Source organism: Sciurus carolinensis, chromosome 1 (assembly GCF_902686445.1).
Source record: "Sciurus carolinensis chromosome 1, mSciCar1.2, whole genome shotgun sequence".
In the NCBI taxonomy this organism is placed as follows: Eukaryota; Metazoa; Chordata; class Mammalia; order Rodentia; family Sciuridae; genus Sciurus; species Sciurus carolinensis.
In genome coordinates this window covers 107,196,103-107,220,616 of record NC_062213.1, presented here as the reverse complement: position 1 = coordinate 107,220,616, position 24,514 = coordinate 107,196,103, and the positions used below count along the sequence as shown (strand labels likewise).

General features: G+C 37.8%; 1 protein-coding gene and 1 pseudogene across 2 annotated transcripts in view; one reads left to right on the top strand and one right to left on the bottom strand.

Annotated features, from left to right (window-relative positions):
* The window catches only part of Trim33 (tripartite motif containing 33), a 126,653-nt gene that overhangs the window by 76,376 nt on the left and 25,763 nt on the right, over positions 1 to 24,514 (bottom strand). For both annotated transcript variants that reach the window (XM_047547309.1, XM_047547314.1), the window contains exons 2-4: positions 2,285 to 2,403; positions 1,743 to 1,887; positions 1,460 to 1,592 (exon numbers count right to left, since the gene is read on the bottom strand). In XM_047547309.1, the coding sequence (XP_047403265.1) occupies positions 1,460 to 1,592; positions 1,743 to 1,887; positions 2,285 to 2,403 (397 nt within the window). The remainder of the gene's footprint in view (positions 1 to 1,459; positions 1,593 to 1,742; positions 1,888 to 2,284; positions 2,404 to 24,514) is intronic.
* Positions 6,013 to 7,054, top strand: LOC124981142 (protein FAM118A-like; annotated as a pseudogene).

Here is a 24,514-nt window from a genome sequence, read left to right as displayed (position 1 = left end):
CTCTCCCTTTAAGACAGTCATAAAACACCAGTACTTAAAACTCATGAATTAAAGGAGCATTCAGCATTCAGAAAAATGCCTGGTAGAAACCAGGCATGGTGTCATATACCCAAAATAATCTCAGTGACTCAGGAAGCTGAGGCAGGAGGATATCAAGTTTGAGGCCAGCCTAAACACCTTAGTCAAACCCTGTCTCAAAATTAAAAAAAAATAAAAATCACTGGGAGGTATAGCCCAGGGGTAAAGTGACCCTAGTTCAATCTCCAAACCAAAGTGAGGGGCTAGGTAGGCAGGTAGGTGTTTGTGTCTGGCACAAAGTAAAGATGTGGTCATTATTAGGAATTAGAGGAGTATGGAATCCAATTAACATGAATGAATTCATTTAAAAAAAAAATCATACAGTTAAGAAATTGCACACACCTACAATCCCAGCTACTCAAGAGGCTGAGGCAAAGGATTGCAAGTTCAAGGCCAGCCTAGACAAGCAACATGGTGAGACCTTGTCTCCAAAAAAAAGAGACAGCAGGGTTGGGGTTGTGGCTCAGTAGTACAGCACTTGCCTGGCATGTGTGAGAGGCACTGGGTTCAATCCTCAGCACTAAATAAAAATAAATACATAAAATAAAGGTATTGTGTCCACCTACATCTTAAAAAATACTGGGGGGGGGACTGACACTATTTAAATGTGGTTAAAATAACTTCTTGGCAACAGACTCGTAAAACTTTCATCCATATAGAAATATTGTTCTTTGAAAAACATGTTAGAAAATTCTAGACTGTGGGTGGATAGGCTAAATCATCTTTTTTACTTGTAATAAACAGGTGCCACAGAAGGTGGGAAAATTTACTCAAGAATTTTCTTATGTACTTAAGAATTTCAGTACAGTTTCAAAACAGTTCAGATGAAAGAGACTTCTTATAAGTAAATATTACTGATTCTCAGGATGAAATATGGTTAAAATACAAAGTTGTATATTAAAAGAATAAACTATGCTTAGAATGTTTATTAAGCTGTTTATAAATCCCTAAGTTTCCTGCAAATAATACCTCTAACTTGATATCTATATTTATGCTTTGATGTTAGATATCAGCTAGCTATTGCCTATGAGAATGTCAGTTAACCATACTATGAGAACATTGTCTTTAGAGATAACAGCCTATGCTCTAACTACATTACAGATGGAAATGGCTTATTTGAACCACAGGAACAAATAATACAATTCTGTTCTTGCAAACCCAACCCTATATGATGATACATTTTGGCAATATTCATAAGACAATTAGACATGAACATGAAAACAATTAAATAGTTCATCAAAATACACTATTTCAAGAAATAAAACAGAAAATTTAGATGTAAAATGCTAAGGGATTATGGGGTCAGTATTTGCTTTCAGAAGAATAAATAATTTTTTAAGCACTTTTTATATTTCTCAATAATTGAGTATGACTTCTGTACCTATGTTCTTTGTGTTCCAATAGTTGACAGTCTCTACATGTCAGTCTATCACATGTTTCACAGAAGAGTTTCAATTGTTCTTGTTTGTGTACAGGGCAGAAAACAGGGCGCTGACCAGATGCTCCAACAGACTCTGTAGCAAAATTTTAAAAAAAGTTTTTTAACTAAACATAATAAAATATTTGACTAATTTTCTAAATTCTTATTGATGGTGGTATTCAATACTTATTAAAAAGTAGAAAATGGTATAGAATCAAAAGAGGAAGGTTAAAACACATCTTACCTGAGACATCTTCTTTTTTCCTGATCAAGTGATCTTTAGTGAATTTTACTCTCTGATGTGCTTCAATACACGTCTTACATAGCCACTCTCCACATTCTACACAAAAGCCAACTGCACTTGCATTGTCTTCACAACTGGTACATACCTGAAAGAGTAAATATTGATCTACATTAAATTTACCAAATAGAGATCCACAAAATAAAACAGGGAAATCTTTCTAACTTGCTCTAATACCCTGGCTAATTCACTGTACAAAGAATAAAATTATTCTGTTATCCATTTACCTTCAACAAAATCCCTTTCCTTAGATATCAAACATTTAAGTAATAAAAATATAAGGCTCACAACACAAAAACTATGCAAAATTTGACTTTTAAAATAATGACTTCTGTTTTATGTTTGAGGGTAGAAGAAAGTCATCCTTTATTTTCAATTTGAAACAGAAATATGAGCACTACCTTATTTAACTATCCAAACATTTTTTCTTATAATTTATACTTTTATATCAAGACATTACTATAAAGAAAAATTGAGAAGCATACCTGTTCTGATTTCTCATCAGAACTGCTAGGGGCTTCTGATGTGTCCTTCACAAAATAGTTATCCACAAGGTCTATCTGTCTGCATTCTTGGCGGCATACTGGGCAACGTATTACACCAACTACAACACAAAATGGCAACATTAAACAATATTCTTCAAGGGAAGTAAAAGGAAATTGTGAATGATGCCCATATGGAAACCATTCATTTATCACACACAACACCAAAGAAATGAGCATCAAGAACTATGTAAAAGAACTCACTGAATTATCCCAATGGGGGAAAAATGATACCCTATAGGAAAACAAGTGTTAATATGCCCCCAAAGCAGTGCTTTTTTATTATAAGATGTGGCTGGCAGAATAATGGCCTCCAAAGAAATCCTTATATTTGAAATCTATCCATGTTATTTTACCTGGCAAAAGGAATTTTGCAGATGAGACTAGATTAAGGTTCTTCAGTGAGAACTGATTTTTGGATTCATGAGAACTGATTTCTGTATTGTTCAAAAGACTCTAAATGTAATAAAGTGATTCTATAAGAGGGAGACACATGCAGATTAGACTACAAACAAGCAGAAGGCAATTGATAATGGAAACAGATTAAAGTGTTATACTTTGAAGATGAAGGAGATGAAGACAAGCCAAGAAAGGTGACCATCAGAAGCTGGAATAGACAAGGAAATCGATTTTCTCCCCCCAGAACCTGTGGAAGAAATCAATCCTGCCAAAACTTTGGCTTTAGGCAAAGCTAAAACTGATTTCAAACTTTCAGCTTCTAGAACTACAGGAGAATAAGATGTGTGTTATTCTAAGACATCAAGTTTGTAGTAATTTTGTTACAGCAGTTATAGAAAACTAAAATACAATCCATCACCTTAAATTATTACTTAGTTTAGAGATACTTTAATTTATGCTACTGTGGAAGAAAGATCATTTGTGCTATCAAAACTGCTGAGGTAACATGGAAACTAAAGTTAAGAACTAAAAAAAAAGCACCACAGTCAATACAACTATCTACTATGTATCAATGGAATTGAAGATAGAAATGCCATAATCCTGCCTTTAAGAAAGAGCTGAGGGGCTGAAGACTAGTGTATTGTGTTTACAGTTTATTATGTACCCAACTACGGAAAGACTGGGTTATAGCCAAGAGTTGTGTAGTATACAAACTATAAAACCATAGTCATTCTGATGTAAATAAAATCTCAATCTAAAAGTAAGAATACCAGAGTACCCCAGAAAAGATACATATAGTTAAAATAAACTCAAATACTTAATAACATATTTTACAAGTATAATATCATATGTAAAATGATACAAAGCTCTTACTGAGGGCTGGGATTATTGCTCAGTTGGTGGAGTGTGCCTGCCTAGCATGCAAGAGGCACTGGGTTCGATCCTTTAGCATCACATACAAAACTAAATAAAAAAAAGTTCTTGCTCAAAGAAAACATACAATATTTAAAACCAAGAGGAACAGGGAAGATGATGATAAAGATTTTTGCATTTGAAGTGACATGAATTAAACATCTTTCAAGAAATAGAATGACTACAAAGGAGATAAACATAACTATAGGGGCAAAGATATGGGAGCAATTTTTTTTTGGGGGGGGGGGGGAGGCTGCACTGGAGATTGAACCCAGGGGCACTCTACCACTGAACTATATACCTGGCTCTTTTTATTTTGAGACAGGGCTCACTAAATTACCCAGGCTGGCCTGGAACTTGGAAATCCTATTGTCTCAGCCTCCTGAGTAGAAGGGATTACAGGCGTATACCACCACACCAGCTGTAACTAACTCTTAGAATGAAACAGGAAACTTTTTGCTGAAGAGATGATACTTACCTGGAGTCTTAAAAAATAAATATGCATTTACTAGTGTGCACGAAAGAATTTGCGTGGCAGGTCTGTGTTACTCAAATTTTGCACATTCTAGGGCCGGGGAGGTAGCTCAGTTGTAGAGTGCTGGCCTTGCAAACACAAGGCCCTGGGTTCAATCCCCAGCACAGCAAAAAAAAAAAAAAAAAAAAATTGCACATTCCTAAGGTCTGTCTGAGCACTGGCCCTTGAATGGCTCCTAGGAGATAATCTCTGAACCAAAAGAATATTCTGCTTGAATAAGAGTGGTTTTAGTATGTTGGAGGCTACAAGAAACCACATATTCCTTTAGACAGCAGGTGTATCCTAATAGTAAGACTTAAGAGAAAATGCCTGTTTTAGCATATCTGAGGCCTACTGCATTCATAAGACTTCTGGGTGGACTGGCATCCGTAATTGCTGCTGTCAACCATATGGAGACTGATTTGCCAATAAAAACCCTCAATCCCAAGGCTCCGGTGAGACTGCCTGCTAAGCAATATGCTGTGTATTATCCCACATTTTTTCCTAGGATAATTAAGCACCTAACAGTTTAACTACACTAGAAAGAAACATCTGAAAGCTTGCATCTTCTTTCTCTTGGACAGCTTTTCTCTTTGTCAATTTTAATATGTATTCTTTCACTGTGACAAAACAGAGTCAGGAGAATAAGTTTTTCTGAATCCTGAGAAATTAAATTATTCTATTAAATTATCATTGCCAAGCTAAAAGGACACCCCAACTCAACTAAGAAAGGAAAAACAGATGCAAAAAGAATAGTATACATAAAGTTCACTAATTTTAAAAACAAAGAATAGGAGACTATAAAAGCATAAAATATGTATATGTTTATACATATAATTGCATATAAAAATATTTTTAAAGTTAATGTAAAATTTGTAACACCTATAAAGAAATATTTGTTGAAGAACATAAAATATAGAGAAACACTCTACATGCTCAGAATAAGACAGACTCAAATTCGGACTGGGTATGTTGCTCAATAGTAGAATGTGTGCTCAGCATACACAAGCCCTGGGTTAAAGGAGAGGAAAGAGGAAAGGGAAAAGAGGGAACAGAGGAAAGGAGGAAAAGAAAGAAAAAAGAGGGGAGCGGAGAGGGAAGGGGAGAGGAGGGGAAAGGTTGGGCACAGTGGTGCACACCTGTAATGCTAGCAACTCAGGTGGTTTAGGCAGGAAGACCACAAATCAAGAATCCAGCCTCCGCAAGTTCAAGGCCAGCATGGACAACTTAGCAAAACCCTGCCTCAAACTAAAAATTAGGGTTGGGGATATAGCTCAATGGTAAAGTACCCCTGGGGTCAATCCCCAGTACTGGGAGAAGTGGGGGGGGGAGCAGCGGGTAGTCAATATGATCAAAGTATTCATTTTTACTGTGTAAATAGATGACTCAACTCTATTTCTTTTTAACTTCTACAAGCCAATTCTCAGGTTCTTAGAAATTTTCAATTTAATCTAGCAGGCTGACAACCCAAATTCATCTTTTTCTTATTCTAAATCCCCATTAAAATATTAAGGAATTTAGAAGATTAACACACTACCCCAAAAATACCTGAGGGTGGAGAAAGGGATAAGGCACACAAATTAGCAAGCAGCAATTTTAAGAGAACATAAATGGAAAGGGATAACTGAACAGTGAAGAAGAAACCCATCCAAATGTACTAACAAATGAAAGGGCGGCGGTGCGGCCGGCTGGTGGAGGCTTGGCCCGGCTCCCGCAGGGGTGCGCGCAGCTCCCTCCGCAGACCTTGCCCCACGCAGCCTGAGAGCCGCGCGGCAGCTGAGACCTGGGACACCATCGACCGCGCAGGAGGCAGCGGCGGGAGCGCGAGCTGCGGCCTGCGGTGGCGCGGAAGGATTCACAGATGGATTCAGTGGAAAAGACAACAAATAGAAACAAACAAAAATCAACAAAGTTTCTAAAAAGCCTCATCCGGAAATAACCCCAGGAGCTGCTCCTGGTCATAGGGACTGGTGTCAGCGCAGCGGTGGCCCCAGGGATCCCTGCCCTCTGTTTGTGGAGGAGCTGCACACGAGAGACGTTGCCGAGTTCCGGAGGAAAGTGATGAAGGACCGGGATCTGCTGGTTGTGGCCCACGATGTGATCCGAAAGATGTCACCTCGCACAGGTGACACCAAGCCCAACTTCTTCCCGGACTGCCTGATGGAGGTTTTTGATAGCCTGGAACACCATATCCAGAACTCGGTGGTGCTACAGTCCATCCTCAGCCTAATGGATAGGGGCACTATGGTGTTGACCACTAACTATGACAAGTTGCTGGAGATCTTTGGGCAGCAACAGAGCAAGCCCATGGAATCCCTGGACTTGAAGGACAAGATGAAGGTACTTCAGTGGGCGAGAGGCCACATCAAGTATGGAGTTCTTCATATTCATGGCTTATACACAGACCCCTGCGGGATGGTGTTGGATCCAGCAGGATATAAAGATGTCACTCAAGACCCAGAAGTGATGGAAGTTCTACAGAACCTGTACCGCACCAAGTCCTTTCTGTTCGTGGGCTGTGGCGAGACCCTGCGTGACCAGATATTCCAAGCTCTCTTCCTTTACTCGGTGCCGAATAAGGTGGACTTGGAGCACTATATGGTGGTGCTCAAGGAGAATGAAGACCATTTCTTTAAGCATCAGGCAGATATGCTTCTACATGGAATTAAAGTGGTATCCTAAAGGGACCGTTTTGACCATTTCCCAGGATATATGCAAGACCTTGCCACTGAGATCTGCAGACAGCGAAGTTCAGATGCTGAGGGAGTGGACAGCACCACATTACTGGGTAATGCATGTCAGGACAGTGTGAAGAGGAAGTTGGAAGAGAATGGAATCGAAGGCGCAAAAAGACTCAGTCAGATACCAATGATGCTGGAGGATCTTGAAATCTGTAAACCAGTTAAGATCTACAACTTGAAAGCCAGCCTTCTGTAACCACAGTGCCATGCCCAAGTGATGAGGAAGTACAGAGGATTCCACATGGATCTCCCTCAAGTCACATGCCCAAGAGCCACATGGCTGGGTGACAGCTCCACTGGATGTGCTCAGCTGCTTGAGAGTGACATGGACACACTTCAGGTATACTTCATAAGGACTGATGGACAGCTACCAGGGACCAAATCAGTGGGAGGGATGTCCCCGGTATTCCCAATTCCTATTTGACATGCTCTCTTGTGTCAAGGTGACATTTTTCCTAGTACAGGGGGAGAGTGAAGATTGTTCAAGCAACAGTAGTTGCCAAAGAGAAAATAAGAACTAGACAGTTTTATCATTTTATGTGGAACATCTTTACCGTAGAAAACATTTTAAAGACATATTTGTTATGTTGTTAAATAGTAGACCATGAATTGACACTCAAGGCACTGGACCCACTTAGTGAAGATGGTGTTTTTAAATAGGACCTGATCAGTCAGGCTTCTTTGGAATTGCATCATCTTGGTAACTTCTCTTCCAAAGAGATGGCAGGCCTAACTCTTGGTAGGAAGTGTGAAGTCTGAAGGGCCAGAGGATCTTTTCCAAAGTGGTGGTGAGTGCCATGGGAGTTGTCCACTGTGTGTTTGATAGTTGAGAAAGTACAAGCAGGGCAGGAGACGGGGTCTGTACTTGTACATGGTCAGTTCCGAGCTTTCGAGTCTTAATTCTCTGGTGTCAGGGCCAACCTTTCTGTTGTCTACTACAACTACCTTCCCACAGTTCACAGTAAGGGGACATGCAGCCAGTGGGGGTCAAACTTTGTGAAAAGGCCCTGCACTTAACGCTTCCAGGGCTCAGCCATGTGGCAACAGCAGTGGGCCCTGGGAGCACTCACAGCATTAGTGGCACAGGCTTGTGGGGTACAGTGAAAGCTTAAAACCAAGGCTTCTCTTTGAAAACAAGCCCTGCTGGGTTTTAGCTCAGGCTGCCCATCTTTGATGTGACCTTTTTTTTTTTTTCCCCCAGTACTGGTGATCGAACTTAGGGCCTTGTGCTTGCAAGACAAGCACTCTACCAGCTGAGCTATCTCCCCAGCCCTGATGTGACATTTCTTGCCAAGTCCGGTGATACTCCCATTGATACAGGGAAACTGAAGCACAAGCAATGTCAGGTTGGGATGTACAGGGACTGGGAGAAGCCACAGAACTGCTGGAGACTTTCCCCCTTCTGAAGCACGGACAACAAACCTATGTCACTCTGCTCATATATAAAATTTAATATTAAAAAAAAGAAAGAAAAGAAATGCAAGGACACACCTGAGACTTATTTGCTGGAAAGTTTTTCAAAGAAGCTTGGCATTTAGAAACATGAGGTTAAGGAAGTCCCAATGAGACATAAGGTAATAAATGCAAGTCTAAAGACATGCAAACCCCACTTCTGTGCTGATTAATCTATAAGAACAGATTGCCCAGCAACCAGTATGATTGATTCCCCGAGACAAAACAGTTGAAAGTTGCTTAGGGATTGTTTTGCTATTTGCTTCTTTATTTATCAATGAATTTAAAATTTTGTAAATGTTTGCATTCAAAATAAGAGCCATTTTACATTTTTCAAATAAGTTCATGAGTAATTACTGTATGGCAAATGAGTGTGCTTCTGATTAAATCACTCAGTGCTAGTTGCCATGGTGAGTTCCGATCATTATACAAAACTGACATCCAAGCTTCAAAGCCAAAACTAGTGGCCATAATGTCCCCTGAGTTGATTTCATCATTTCAAAGTTCTGAAAGACTCACCCGTGCTTACAATTATTTTTTTGTAAAATGCTTATTTGTCAAAATGTTTTATTTGGGGATGATGGGAGAGATAAGCCTCTTTTTAAAAGACCAAAACAGGGTTGGACTCAGTAGTAGCGTGCTTGCCAAACATGCCCAAGAAGTTGGGTTTAATCCTTAGCACTACAAAAAGTAAGTCAAAGGTAAAAATATACTAGTCTACAAAGTTATTTGTCTTCACAGTGTTAGGTAAGTGGAATTAGTTTCAGTAAACTGACTAGGAGACTTCTATGACTGATATATAACTGAACACTTACATAAGGACTAAATGACAGACACCCTCTCAACTCAAACATATAAAATGACTAAAATTAATAAATAAAAGTCCATTTTGAAAAATACACAATTAAGCCTGGAAGCAAGAAGAAATTTTGGAGTGCCAAAAAAGAGAACTCGAAGCCCAAGCGATGCAGCACTGATTGAAGTAGCCACACAGGGTCCTTCAGTACCACTGGTGGGAACAAGAAGGCAAAGTTTAAAAGTTGAAACAACTCCCTCTGTAAAGCTATGGGGTAGGGTTTAGATGTCCTACAGATTAAAATCCTTGCCAGACCTAAAATTATTCACAATAAGTCATGTGAGAAACAGAACAATGGTCTGTTTTCAAAATATAGTTATTTAGCTATATTTTGGGATGTAAAATCCAATTATAGCCATTTTAGATAGCCAGGTTCAATAGCTTGCCCTTCTAGCAGAAGTACTTTGCCTTGCCAAGCTACTTCTGGGTCTGTTTGATTTCTTGGTGTTTATAGCAATTTTGAAAAATTCCTGGTATTTCTAACAATTTTGAATTTCTAACTATTGTTTATTTAAAATTTTAGAAATTGTTTTATTTAGAAATTGTTATTACTATTGTTTACTTACAAAGTTAATTTCTAACAGTCTTTAAAAATTCCTGGTATTTCTAACAATTTTGGCACCAACATGGGGCTCTATAAGTCACCTGGGTGTTATGGGGACTCCCTCCTTACAGGAGACACAACCTCCTGCCTTGTTGCAGTGGCTTCAGAGTGGAGAAAGAAACTGTGGTCCCTGAGGTCAACAACAGACCCCAAAAAGCACTGCAGTTACCAGGTAACTGTGCACAGACCAAGGCAGGAAAATCTATCTCAAGAAAGAAAGAAGGACATCCCAGAGGTTGAGTGTTACTAAGACATGAGTGCAAGAAACCCCTAGGAAGGAGGGAATTGAGTCTCTATACAGAAACATGAAACCACGCCCAGGAAAGAGGGATGGGGGTTGTACAAGAAATCCCCAGTAAGAAGGACTAAGCACACAGGGTGCCTGGAGTGTACAAGAAACCTCCAATAACAGGTGAGGGGTTGAGTACATGGGGGTAACTTAATTACAGGAACAGGAACCTATAAAAATATGGGAAATAAAAATTCTAGGTCTAGGGGCTTGGACAGTGACTCAGTGGTAAAGCACTTGCCTAGCATATGTGAGGCACTGGGTTCTATCTTCAGCGAAGGGAGGAAGGGAAGAAAGGAGGAAAGAAGGGAAGGAAAGAGGGAGAGAGGGAAGAAAGGTATTGTGTCCACCTACAACTAAAAAAAAAAAAACTTTACTCTTTTAAAAAAAATTCTAGGTCTAGGGACAGGGAAGGACAATGGAAAGATATGACATGTAAAAGTCTTCTTTTCCTTTGAAGAGTCTTAAGCATGGAAAATAAACAGTAGTGATGGCGAACATAAATCGGACCCCACTGAGGATCAGTGGTCACCTGAACCTCTGATTTCAGTGTCCACCATGGCTGCTGACAGATTCTATTCCTAATGTTCCCAACCACAGAGGCCCTTTTGATGTCTGGGTCATAAATTAAAAATCTGTGACAGGCTCTATTTTAATTTCTAAAGTGTTCTGATCATTTTTTTGCCTACCTGTAGGGATTTAATACCTGGTAAAGAGTTACCAAATCTTTGTTTCCTATCTGTTTTATGTATAATTGTGCATACTTGTGTATTATGTCAGGTTTATATACATGCCTGAGTTTATATCATCTACATGGTATCAAAATTTGCATACAGATCAATGAGTACTAATAAATTTATGAATGGATCCAAATGCCTTTCAGTTCATGGGACTTATTATCTCCAAATTTTAAAATTTTTAAAGCTAAATGCTCCAAAATTCAAAACTTTGTGGTAATCAAAATGAGGCCATAAGAGGAAAATTCCATTCATAACCTCATGTGACAGACTGCAGTCAAAACAGAGGCACACTAAAAATACAGTACAAAATTACCTCCAGGCTTACTGCTTATTATACAACTGTAGGAACAAGGTAGGGGCACCTGGGAGGCTAAAGCAGGAAAATCTGAAGTTCAAGGCTAGTATGGGTAACTTCACCAGACCTGTCTCAAAATAAAGGGATGGGGACATAGCTCTGTGGTAGTGTTCGTGCCCAGTATACAAGGGGCCCTGGGTTCAACCCATAGTATGCGTGGGTGAAAGGCAGTAGGGCTAGAGATGGAGATGTAATTCAGTGGTACAGCATTTGCCTAACAAAGTTCTGGGTTCAATCCCCAGCACCATCAAAAGAAAAAGAAGGGGCTGGGGAGATAGCTCAGTTGGTAGAGTGCTTGCCTTGCAAGCACAAGACCCTGGGTTCGATCCCCAGTACCGCAAACAAAAAAAAAAAAAGAAAAAGAAAAAGAAGAAAAATACATTAACATAATACCAGGGGTCCTGGAAGTTAAGTCACATAAAATACTCAAGTTGTTGGAAAGTGAATGCAATCTGTGCAAACCTTCTCAACCAATCAATAACAAATTTCAAAGACTACGACAACGGGGTGCCATGCTGCAGCTCTAAAAACCAGACTTTGAGAATAATATTCTAAAGCATAGGCAAAGAATTCCAAGAATCGCTGGGTGCAGTGGTGCATACCTATAATCCCAGCAATTTTGAAGGCTGACACAGGAGAATCACAAGCTCGAGGACACTTCAGTAACTTATCAAGACACGCCTCAAAACAAAAAATAAAAAGGACTGGAGATGTACGTAGTTCAGTGGTAAAAGTGCCCCTGGGTTCAATCCCCAGTACAAAAAAAAAAAAAAAAGAATTCCAATAATATTCCAATAATCTCCGCTGGTGGTACCATTTTTTCAGCCTAACTTACAAAATTTCACTTACAAAAACTACTACACCAGCGGCTCAGGAGGCTGAGGCAGGAGGACTTCTAGTTCAAAGTCAGCCTCAAGCAAAAGTGAGAGGCTAAGCAACTGAGTGAAACCATGCCTCTAAATAAAATGCAAAATAGGGCTGGGGATGAGTCCCCTGAGTTCGATCCCCAGTACCCCTACCCCCAAAAAATAATTACTGCAGACACTGGAACTTTACCTTCTGCTACCTATGTCCCTTGTCTAACATTTCCCAGCCCAACCCTGCTATACCCTGCACTTCTGCTCTCACTCAAGAATTTTAATTTCTATGAGAACGAAGGCTGTGATGAAGATAGGAGCCAATCATGGTCAAATTACATTTACATTAATATAAGATTTTACTATAAAATTGATATGTATTAGTTCATTTAGTCCTCCTAAGAGCCCTATTAAAGTAGGTTCAGTAACTATCCACACTGATGAGGACAGTTTCAGAGAGACCAAGAAACTTTCTCAAGGATATATGGTGATGTAAATGGGGAGCAAGCAACATCTGAAACCAAGATGTGTGTCCACAGCATGAGCTCTTTTTTAAAATTGTTTTTGTTTTTGTTTTTAGTTATATATAACATTAGGATTCATATAATTTCTGACAAAATTATAAAAGCATGGAATATAATTTGCTCTAATTCAATTGCTAGTCTTTCCCTTCCCTTCTTCTCTATTGATTTTTCTATTTATTTATAGGTTTTTTTTTTTTTTTTTAATAAATTAGTGTCTTGTGGACACACAAGATGAGATTCACTGTGTCCTATTCATGTATGTGCACAGGAAGGTTAGGTCAGATTCATTCCACTCTTACCTTATCCCATCCCTCCACCTTCAACCTCGATCCCTGCCTCTACTCCACTGATTTTTCTTCTATTTTAATGGAATTCTCTCACCTCCCTTTATTCTGGACTAGTTTCCACAAATCAGAGAAAACATTCAATCTTTGACTTTATGGGTCTGGCTTGTTTCACTTAGCATGATAGTCTTCAGTGTCATCCATTTACCAGTAAATGCCTTAATTTAATTATTCTTTATGGCTGAATAATACTCTATTGTGTATATATACCACATTTTCTTTATTACAGCATGAGCTCTTAAAAACTATGCTAACCTATCTTTCTAATTAAAAAGTTCATCTATTGTCTATTAATAACAAAATAAGGTAGAGTGCTTGTCTTGCAAGCCCAAGGCCCTGAGTTCAATCCCCAGTACCAAAAAAAAAAAAAAAAAAAAAACCCAAAAAAAAAAAAAAAAATAAGATTAAACTAAGACTCAACAGGAATGTAGATGATTAATTAAAGATGAGGAAAAATCAACTGTGCAAAATAATTGACTACATATGTTGAAGTAGTATTAGTTACAACAAGGAGGAAATTCAAAATTGTAGATGATTCTCAAGTTTCTGGTGTAGGTAATTCATGAAAAATTGCACAATTACTCAATAAGAAAAGGGTGTTTTCACCAAAATTTAATGAGTAGGCTTTAAGTACATCCTATTTAGCACAATTGTGAATCTGAGGAGTTTGTACAAAACCCACCAGTACATAAATAATTCAAATCTGATAAGAAGTTATGATTACTAAGGAAGAACCATGTCAAGGATAATACCTTGGACTGTGATGTAGCTAGCTGTAGAGCCTAACATGCACAAGGCTCTGGGTTCAATCCTGAACACTGCCAAAAGAAAAAAAGACAGTATCCTTGGGTATACCAATATTTTATAAGTCTATCAGAAGAAAAGGAGGTTTTGGATTTAGAAGATAGCTTTCAAACATTTTCAACTGCAATGGCAAGTATAAGATGCTAACATCAAAATAAAGCATACAAATACATATATATAACTGAAACAAGAATCAAACTACTTTTCCATTTATGATCAATTTATCTTCACTCTATCAATTTACTTTTAGAATTGCATACTATATTTTTTAGGTTTGTTTGTTTGTTTGTTTGTTTGTTTGTTTGTTTTGGGGTACCAGGGATTGAACCCAGGGGCACTTAACCAATGAGCCACACCCTAAGCCCTTTTTTGTATTTTACTTAGAGACAGGGTCTCACTGAGTTGCTTAGGGCCTCGCTGGGTTGCTGAGGCTGGCTTTGAACTTGCGATTCCCCTCTCTCAGTCTCCCAAGTTGCTGTGATTACAGGCATGCACTGACTCTTGGCCTGAACCTAACATCTTTTAAGTCAACCCTAGCCTCTCTTGCTGATACCCTCCAGCAGTCACTTGAAACCTTCAATCAATCCTTTCCCTTAGAAAATAATTATGAATGAAAAAAATAAATTTTCAGGTGGAAAAAGGATTTGAGGGAATTTATAACTTATGGCCCCTATTTAAGTGGGAGACTAGTACAAGTGATGAGAAGACTCCTTGTGGGTTGAGTTTTGAAAGTCTGAATTAAACAACCAAGGGAATGGAAAAAAGAAGCTAGAGAGAATAAGATTGTCAAAAGATGGTAACATCCCTGAATTTGAAAGGTATAATCATCTTTAAGAAAATTTTTCTCTCCACCACATACCTCTCTCCATTCATCTCTATTTCCACCCTATGTGCACCCAACAATAGGCAGATAAGAAGAAATATATGTATTAAACTAAGGGGGGGGGTATGAAGGCAAAATACTAATAACTAGTTTCTGAAGAAACAAGTCATTGATCTTTTCTATGGAGATTTTATAGGAAAGGAGGTAATAGCAGACAGATGTTAGCAAATATGGGGAGCTAGAGATGTGAAATATTGAATATGCTGCCACTGTGACAAGAGTAGGCAATAAAGAGAAGGAAAGAGAATGATTGCAAATTAAAACCTAGCATGTATAATTTAGCAAGATTCTGTCTCAAAATAAAAAGGGTTGGGGATATAGCTCAGTAATAGAGCTCTTGTCTAGAGTGGGTGAGGCCCTGGGTTCAATCCCCAAATGGGGAAAATGACTTTTATATTTCTAAGGGAAAAGAGAGAAAGAAGAAAAAGCTATAAACATTATATGTGACCCACAAAGCCTAAAATATTTACTATCTGGTCCTTCACAAAGAGTTTACTGAACATTTCAAATAACTGATTTTTCACTAAACCAAATGGAAATAATTCTTCTCAATGATATATGTTCACAGAAGAGAGGGCTTTGGTCTGTATGTGCACATGTGTGCTTGTAAACTTGCATGCAACTAGGCTTTCTTTTCTCTTATGCCAGAAGGAAGTAGAGAATTTTAAGGGCCTAGCGGAGTCTGAGCCCATAACCATGAAGACCAAAATTTCATGGCTGCCTAGATCCAGTATACTGCTTATTTACAGTTTCTTTTAGGAGGTTATTCGAATTCTGCACTAACTGGCTCAATCAGTCATGAAAGGATTATGAAAGGTCTGCTTCTTCAACCCCAACTGTCCTAGCTGAGCCGGTAACAGTGAGGCACTGCAACTCTTGGGAAAAGACATTTAATTTGAAAAAGAATTCAGTACAGAGCAGATGAAACAAAGTGTATCATGTCTATCATGGTCTGATGGTTCACCAATGACCAATAATCACACCATCATGGCTAAACTTGACCCTATAAAGGGAGTCATACTCATGAATAGGCAAAGAACAAGTATAACCCAGTTCGGTAACTTGAAGGAAACCAAGTTGAACAATCAGAAAAAATGGGAAGCTCGTCCTAAGGCAAAAGTAATCGAGGAGGAGGAAGTGGCAGCTATGAAGCAGAGGTGAAAACTTGACTAAAAAAGAAAAAAAAAAAAAAAGAATGGGATCCTAATTAGAATAAGTTATACTCCATTTGTGTATAATAGGCCAAAATACACTCTGCTGTCATGTAAAAAGAATAAAAAAAGGACTAATAACTCTCAGAAAAATGCAATTAAAATTAAAATGACAAATGAACATGATTTCTAAAGTATAAAAATTAGAAGACCTGAAAAGGGGAAAGGAAGTTCTTTTTTTTTTTTTTAATATATAATTTTTAGTTGTAGGTGGACACAATACCTTTATTTTATTTTTACGTGGTGCTGAGGATTGAACCTAGTGCCTCACACGTTCCAGGTAAGGGCTTTCCCACTGAACCACAACCCCAGCCCTGGAATGGAAGCTCTTTAGAAGAAAATTAGTAGCCAGGAAGATCAAATTTTAAGATATAACTATTGAAAACTCTATAAAGCACAAGAACAAAAATTGACAAATAAGATTATATCAAACAAAGAAACTCTGTATACCAAACTAAATAAAAGAGTGAACAGTACCCATGTGGGATAAAGTGTTTACAAACCAACCATCTGACAAGGAAGTAATATTCAGAATAAATGAGGAACTCAACTCAATAGTTAATAACAACAATAATAATTATCCAATTTTAAAAGGGGCAAATAAGGACTGAGGATGCAGTTTTGTGGTACAATGCTTGACCAGCATGAACAAGGCCCCAAATTCAATACCAGGCACTACAAATAAATAAGTAAATAAATAAATAAATAAATAACAGGCAAATTATCTAAATAGACAATTCTCAAAAGACATACAAATGACAAAAAAAAAAGCATATGAAATAAGGCCCAATATCTTCAATCAACAGGGAAATACAAATCAAAGTCACGATGAGTTACTTCACTCCAGTAGAATGGCTAGTATCAAAAAAATAAATAAATAAATAAATAAATAAATAACAATGCTGGTGAGGCAGAACAACAATGGGAACTTTCAAACACTGTGGGTGGGAATGTAGATTAGTACAGCCATTACAGAAAACAGTATGGAGGTTCCTCACAAAGTCACAAATAAAACTACCTTACCATCTACTTATTCAAATAATAGGACTATCCCACTAAGGGAATGAAATCAAGTGAAAGAGATACCTGCACTCCCATATTTACTGTAGCACTATTTACAATGACCAAAATATGGGATCAAAATGTCCATCAACAGATGAATAAAAGAAAATGTACATATACATCATGGAATATTATAATTGGAATGGGGATGTAGCTCAGTGATAAGAGTGCCTACCCAGCATGCCTACAAATCCCTGAGCTCAATCCCTAGTACCACCAAAAAAAAAAAAAAAAAAAATACCCAAAAAGACAAAAAAACTGTCATTTGGGTAACATGGACAAAACTGGAGGACATATGTCAAGTGAAATAAGGCAGGCACAGAAAGACAATAACTACTTCATGTTCTTATTCATTTGTGAAAGTTGCAAAAATCATTCTCTTTTTATAAAAGAAAAGAATGGAATGAATAGTGGTCACTACTGACTAGAAAGGGAAGAGGATAGAATAATGGAGACCTAAATACAATTAGAAGGAATGAGTTCTGGTATTCTACAGCACAATAGGATAACTATAGTCTAAAACAGTTTATGATATATTTCAAAATATCAAGAATAAACTGAAAGTTCCCAACAAACAAATGATAAATCTTTGAGATAGAAACAATTACCATTTTAATCATTCCACGCTATGCAAATATACCAAAATTATAGTATTGCACCCCACAAATATGAACAAAAGTAGTGCATCAACTAAAAAACATAAACGCTGGGGATATAGCTCAGTTGGTAAAGTGCTTGCCCTGGGTTCAATCCCCTGCATCACACAGACACACAAACAAAATTGGCCAAAATGTATCTGACCCCAAAGGTAAATCTATAAATGGAATTTTTTTAACTTAGAAAAAAAATTTGTTTTACTATGTCCACAAAACTATAATCATGTGCCTTGGTCATGATAAGGAAGTATTATGGTTTGAATATGAAGTATCCCCCCAAAGCTCCTCTGTTAATGCAGGAACATTCAGGCAAAGTGATTAAATTATAAGACTTGTGATCTAATCAGTGGATTAATCCCTTTGTTGAGTTAATGATTTGAATGGACTGGGTGGTAAATGTGGGCAGGTAGGGTTCACCTGGAGAAACCAGGTCACTGGGGGCATGTCTTTGGGGTCCATATTTTGTACCTCTTGCCTCACATTCTCTCTGCTTTCTGGCTACCATGAAGTAAGCAGCTTTCCTTCCCCAGGCCCTTCTGCCATGATGTGCCACTTCACCTAGAGTCCAGAACAATCAAGTCAGCTAGCCATGGACAGAGACTTCTGAAATTGTGAGTCAAAATAAACTTTTCTTCCTCCAAATTGTTCATGTCAGGTATTTTGGTCACAGCAAAGAAAAGCTGACTTGTGAGGGGAAAATTCTGTAAGTTAAAGATTTTATTGAGTACCATGACACATGCTTGTAGTTTCAGCACTTAGGAAGTTATAAGCTACAGGAAGAATCAATAAAGACCACCAGTTCAGACTAGCCTAGGTAACAAGGTGAGATCCTTCCTCAAAACAAGATTTTGCCAACCGCACACAGATGGATATAATTCAGTAACTCTTAAAAAAATAAAAAATTTTTAAAAAGATAAGATGATCTTCTGGGTTGGAATATAACTCAGTCTAGCGCCCAACCACCACCACTCCCACTCACAAAGGAATCTTTATTGAAAAGATGACCTATCAACTCAATAAAGTAAAATAATTGCCAATTAGGAAACAATATTGTGGTTCAAACATGAAATATTTGTATTCAATTTTTAAGAACTACCAAAACAGAAAACATTTCCTAACATGGTATACATTATCTTATTTCACAAAAAATAGTTCAGAACAGCCAGACAGAGTGGTGCATGCCTGTAATCCCAGCTTCTTGGGAGGCTGAGACATGAGGATGGCAAATTTGAGGCCAGTCTAGGTAATTTAGTGAGGCCCTGTCTCTAAACAAAAAACAAAGGGCTAAGGATATAGCTTAGTAGTAGAGCAACCCTAAGTACAATCCCTGATATATGGGAGGTAAGGAGGGGGAAGTAGTTCAAAACAAATTATAGAAGAAAATATTTGGGCTCTGTGGTTCTTACAAAATTGATAATCAAGAGTCCAGGCACAGTGGCACACACTTATAATCTCAGCTACTCAGAAGGCTGAGGCAGGAGGATTGCAAGTTAACATAGCAAGACCCTGTCTCAAAATAAAAACGAGAGCTGGGGATATAGCTCAGTTCATAAAGTGCCTGCTTTGCACACGCAAGGCACTGTGGTCAATCCCCAGCACCACAAAACAAAATAAAAAGTAAAAATAAAAATAATAAAAGTTCTGGGAATATAATGTAGCTCTGTGGCAGAGTATTTGCATATCATTTGCAAGGCCCTAGACTCATTCCTAGTACTGCAAAAACAAATAAATAAATAAATAAATAAATAGCATAAACTTACCTTTTAAAGGTATACACAGTTACAATTAAACTGCTAAAAACCAAACACAAGAAAATTTTGTAAAGAGCAAGAGAAAAATGATTCATGATATGTACCTTTTACTGTTTTTTCAGTACTGGGGATTGAACTCAGGGCCTTGTGCTTGCGAGGCAAGCACTCTACCAACTGAGCCATATCCCCAGCCCTTGATTCATGATATGTAAGGGAATAACAACAAGATTAACACTAAACTTAGAAGAAATAAGTGACCAGAAGGCAGTGGGATGGCATTATTTAAAGTGGTAAAAGAATATTACTCAGCCATAAAGAATAATAAAGTTATGGCATTTGCAGGCAAATGGATGAAACTGGAGAATATCATGCTAAGTGAGATAAGCCAATCTCAAAAAACCAAAGGACGAATGATCTCGCTGATAAGTGAATGATGACACATAATGGGGGGGAGGGGGCAAGAATAGAAGAAGGAGGAACTGTATAGAGGGAAAAGAGGGGTGGGAGAGGTGGGGCGAAGGGAAAAATAACAATGAATCAAACAACATTACCCTATGTAAATGTATGATTACACAAATGGTATGGCTTTACTCCATGCACAAACAGAGAAACAACAAGTATCCCATTTGTTTACAATAAAAATAAATAAATAAAGTGGTAAAAGAAAAAAAAACACCAACCAAGAACTCTATATCTATCAAAACTAATCTGCTGCGGGTAGGGGGAGAGTGGCTCAGTGGTAAAGTACTTGCCTACCATATGCAAGGCCCTGGGTTAGATTCTCAGTACACACACACACACTTACACACACAAAATTAACCTGCAAAAATGAAAATGAAAGAAAGGCATATCCAGATAAACATGGGTTCAGAGAATCATTGCTAGTCAACCTGTCTGAAATACTAAAGAAAGTTGTTCAGACTTGAAGTGATATCAGATAGTGTAACTCAAATGCTTGTGAAGAAATAAGGAGCACTAGGGGTTGGAAATGTGGTTCAGTGACAGTGTGTTTGCCTAGCATGCTTGAGGACTCAGGTTCCATCCTAAGCACAAAAAAGAATGAGAGAGCAGTGGAAGACTAATTACACAGATAAATATATAAAACACATAAACCTACTTTTTCCTCTTTCCATAAGTGGTTTAAAAGAAAACTGCACAAAATAATACTAGAAAAAAGGAGGCAAGAGGAAACTGAAGTATGATGAAGAAAGTATGGGGCATCAAACCACAACCAGAATTCACAGCGATAAAGAATATAAAAGTAAATACATATGAGTTAATATAAAATCTCTATATATGTATCTTTACCTTTCTTCTCTCCTTTAAAAACCATAAGCACTCACAAAGAAATAACTATAACACTAGAATTGATGGGTTTATAACATATAGCTGTAAACCTGTAACAATTACAGCATAAAGGAGAAGAGAAGAAAAGAGACATACTGCAGCAAAGTTTGTTTCACTGAAGTGAAGTGGACAATGATAAACTAAGGTACATAATGAAATCCCTAATACGATCAATAAGAAATTAACTCAAAAATTGCAGTAAGGGCTGGGGAGATAGCTCAGCTTGTAGAGTGTTTGCCTTGCAAGCACTAAGGCCCTGAGTTCAATCCCCAGTACCGCAAAAAAAAAAAAAAAAAGAAAGAAAGAAAGAAATTGCAGTAAGATCAACAAAGAAATTAAAATAGTATACTAAAAAATATTTACTATAAAAGAAGGCAAATAAGAACCAAAGAACAAAAAGTACATGAGCTATACAGAAAACGGCAAAACAGACAACAAACCTGATCATATCAACAACAGTAAATGGGAGTAAATTAAGCACAACAATGAAAAGACAAACAGGTTAGACCACATATGAAAGGATTAACTAGATACAATTTATAAGAGACAAACTTTAATTCCACGGCTCGGGAGGCTGAGATAGGAGGATTGTGAGTTCAAAGCCAGCCTCAGCAACACAGTTAGGTAATTAGCAACTCTGTGAGACCCTGTCTCTAAATAAAAATAAAAAAGGGCTGATGATGTGACTCAGTGGTCAAGCACCCCTCGGTTTAATCCCCAGTACCAAAAAAAAAAAAAGAGAGAGAGACACACAGACACACACTTTAGATCTAAGACATATAAGGCAAAAGAAGGAAAAGCAAGTCATGGAAACAGTAATTCTAAAAAGAACTAAAGTGACTATAGTAATATCATAAAAGAAAACTGTACACAAAAATAACTAGAGACAAAAGTGAATGTTTTATAATGATAAAAGTATCAATTATGAGAAAGATATAATAAAAACCATATGTGCACCTAACAATTCACCTTTTGTCAAATCTATGTACAGGGGCTGGGGAGATAGCTCAGTCGGTAGAGTGCTTGCCTTGCAAGCACAAAGCCCTGGGTTCGATCCCCAGCACCACCAAAAAAAAAAAAAAAAAAAAATCTATGTACAGAAAAATCTGGCAAAATAAAGGGAAATAGAAAAACAAAAAAGCAGGAATGAACAAAACAAAACTAAAAGCAGTGGCTCATCACCTGAGGGAAAAGTAAATGGTCTAATAAATGTGTACATATAACCTTGTTTTATTGCACTTACAGTGAATTCAAGGTTTGTGGCAATCCTGCATCAAGCAAGTCTATCAATGCCATTTTTCCAACACATGTACTTAACTTAAATGTTTGTCACATTTTCATAATTCTCACAAGTATATCAACGTTTTCAGTAGTATTACATCTTTTATGATGACCTGTGATCAGTGATCTTTGATGTTACTATTATAATTTCTTTTGGGGTATCACAAACCAAACTCATATAAGATGGTGACCTTAATCAATTTTGTGTGTTCTGACCACTCCAGCCCCTTGGGCCTCCTTATTCCTTGAGATATAATAATACTGAAATTAGAGCAATTAAAAATCCTAAAGGGTCTGGGGATATAGCTCAGTTGGTAGAGTGCTTGCCTTGCAAGCACAAGGCCCTGGGTTCAAACCCCAGTACTCAAAAAAAACAAAAAAAAACAAAACAAAAAAAAAACCCTAAGCCCGTGTGCAGTGGCACACACCTTTAATTCCAGTGGCTCAGGCTGAAGCAGGAAGATCAAGAGTTCAAAGTCAGCCTTTAGCAACAACAAGGTGCTAAGCAACACAGTGAGACCCTGTCTCCAAACAAAATACAAAATAGGGTTGGGGATGTGGCTCAGTGGTTGAGCACACCTGGGTTTAATCCCCGGTACCAAAAAAAAAAAAAAGAAAGAAGAAAGAAAAGAGCATTTGTGATTCATGTGGGGAGGTCAAAATAACATTATCAAGAGTTTGGAACAAGTTTTTTCCAACACCCATGGGTGTCTTCTTCAAGTGGTTCAAGACTTCAGCAGAAGATGTGACATCAGATGTGGTGGAAACATAAAGAGAAATGGAATCTGAAATGTACCTCAAATGCTGCAAACTCTAGATAAAACCTGGATGGATAAGGAACTGCTTCTATGGGCAAACAAAGAAAGTAGTTTCTTGAGCCAGGTGCAGTGGCACACACCAGTAATCCCAGTGACTCAGGAGGCTGAGGCAAGATCACAAGTTCAAAGTCAGACTCAGCAACTTAGTGAGACCCAGTCTCAAAAGAAAAAATAAAAAAGGCTAGGGATATAGCTCAGTGTTTAAGTACCCCTGGGTTCAATTCCTAGTACCAAAAGAAAAACATGGTTTCTTGAGATGGAACACACTCCTGGTGAAGATGCTATGAATATTATTGGATGACAACAAAGAATTTAGAATACTGTGCAAACTTAATAAAGCAGCAACAAGGACTGACAGAACTAACTATAGTTTTCTTTGGTTTTTTAAGATGGGATCTTGTCAAGTGTGGTGGCACATGCTTGTATGAGGCAGGAAGATCACAAGATCAAGGCCACACTGGGCAATCCAAGTGAGATCCTGTATCCAAAAAAAAAGACTAGAGATGTAGCTCAGTGGCAAAGAAACCCTGCAACCAATCTCCAATAACACACACAAAAAAAGATGGGATCTCACTATGTTGCCCATGCTGGTCTCAAATTCCCAGGCTCAAATGATTCTCCTGATTCCAATTTTTACAGTGCAGTGTACTGAACCCAGGGCCTCCCACATGCTAGGCAAGCACTCCAAAACTGAGCTACACTCCCAGCCCTGACTCCTATTTTAAAGGAAGTTCTACTGTGGGTAAAATAACATCACATGCTATCAAGAAATTTTTGTGAGTCAACTGAAGTGACAAACTTTGTTGTTGTCTTAGTTTAAGAAAATACTATAGCCACTCAATTCTTCAGCAATCTTCACTCTAATCACTCTCAACCATTAACATTGAGGAAAAGACTATACCAGTAAAAAGATTACAATTCACTGAAGCCTCATATGGTCATCTGTGTTTTTACTAACAATAAATGGTTATGGGGGGGTTGTTTTTGTCTTTGGGGTGGTGCTGGGGATTGAACCCAAGGCTTCAAACATGTTAAGTAAGTGCTCTACCACTGAGTTAAATTCTCAATCTAATAAAGTATCATTTAATAAGGTATATACACTGTGGGGTTTTATTGTTTTGTTTTTTAGGTGTAATGCTATTGCAAACTTAACACTACAGTATAAGCCAGGAAGAGGTGGTGCACACCTATAATTTCAGTGGCTGGGGAAGCTGAGGCAGGAGGATCATGAGTTCAAAGCCAGACTCAGCAAAAGCGAGGTGCTAAGCAATACAGTGAGACACTGTCTCTAAAAAAAAAAAAAAAAAAAAAAAAAAATAGGGCTAGGAATGTGGCTCAGTGTTCAAATGCCCCTGAGTTCAATCCCTGGTACCCACCCCCAAAACTGTCTGACCCACTTTATTGCAGTATTTGCTTTACCACAGTGGTCTAGAATAAAACCAACAATCCAAGGTAGGCCTGCAACTGAAGTACTAAATAAGATGAAAAAGGATCAGAAAAATATTTTAAGAACTAATAACCGACTTTTCCAAACTTAATAAAAACTATAACCCAAGAATGTAGGAATCTCAATAATCCCTGAAGATAACACGTCTACATAAAAGCATGCAAAAGCATCATAATCAAATTTCTGAAAACCAATGACAAAAAGTATCAAAAGCAGAAGGAAAAAATAGGCATGTTACATTTTTAAATAAAAAGCACAGTAACAACAGACCTTTCAAAAGAAACTATAAAAACCAGAAGTAAATGCAATGACATCTTTTAAAAAGT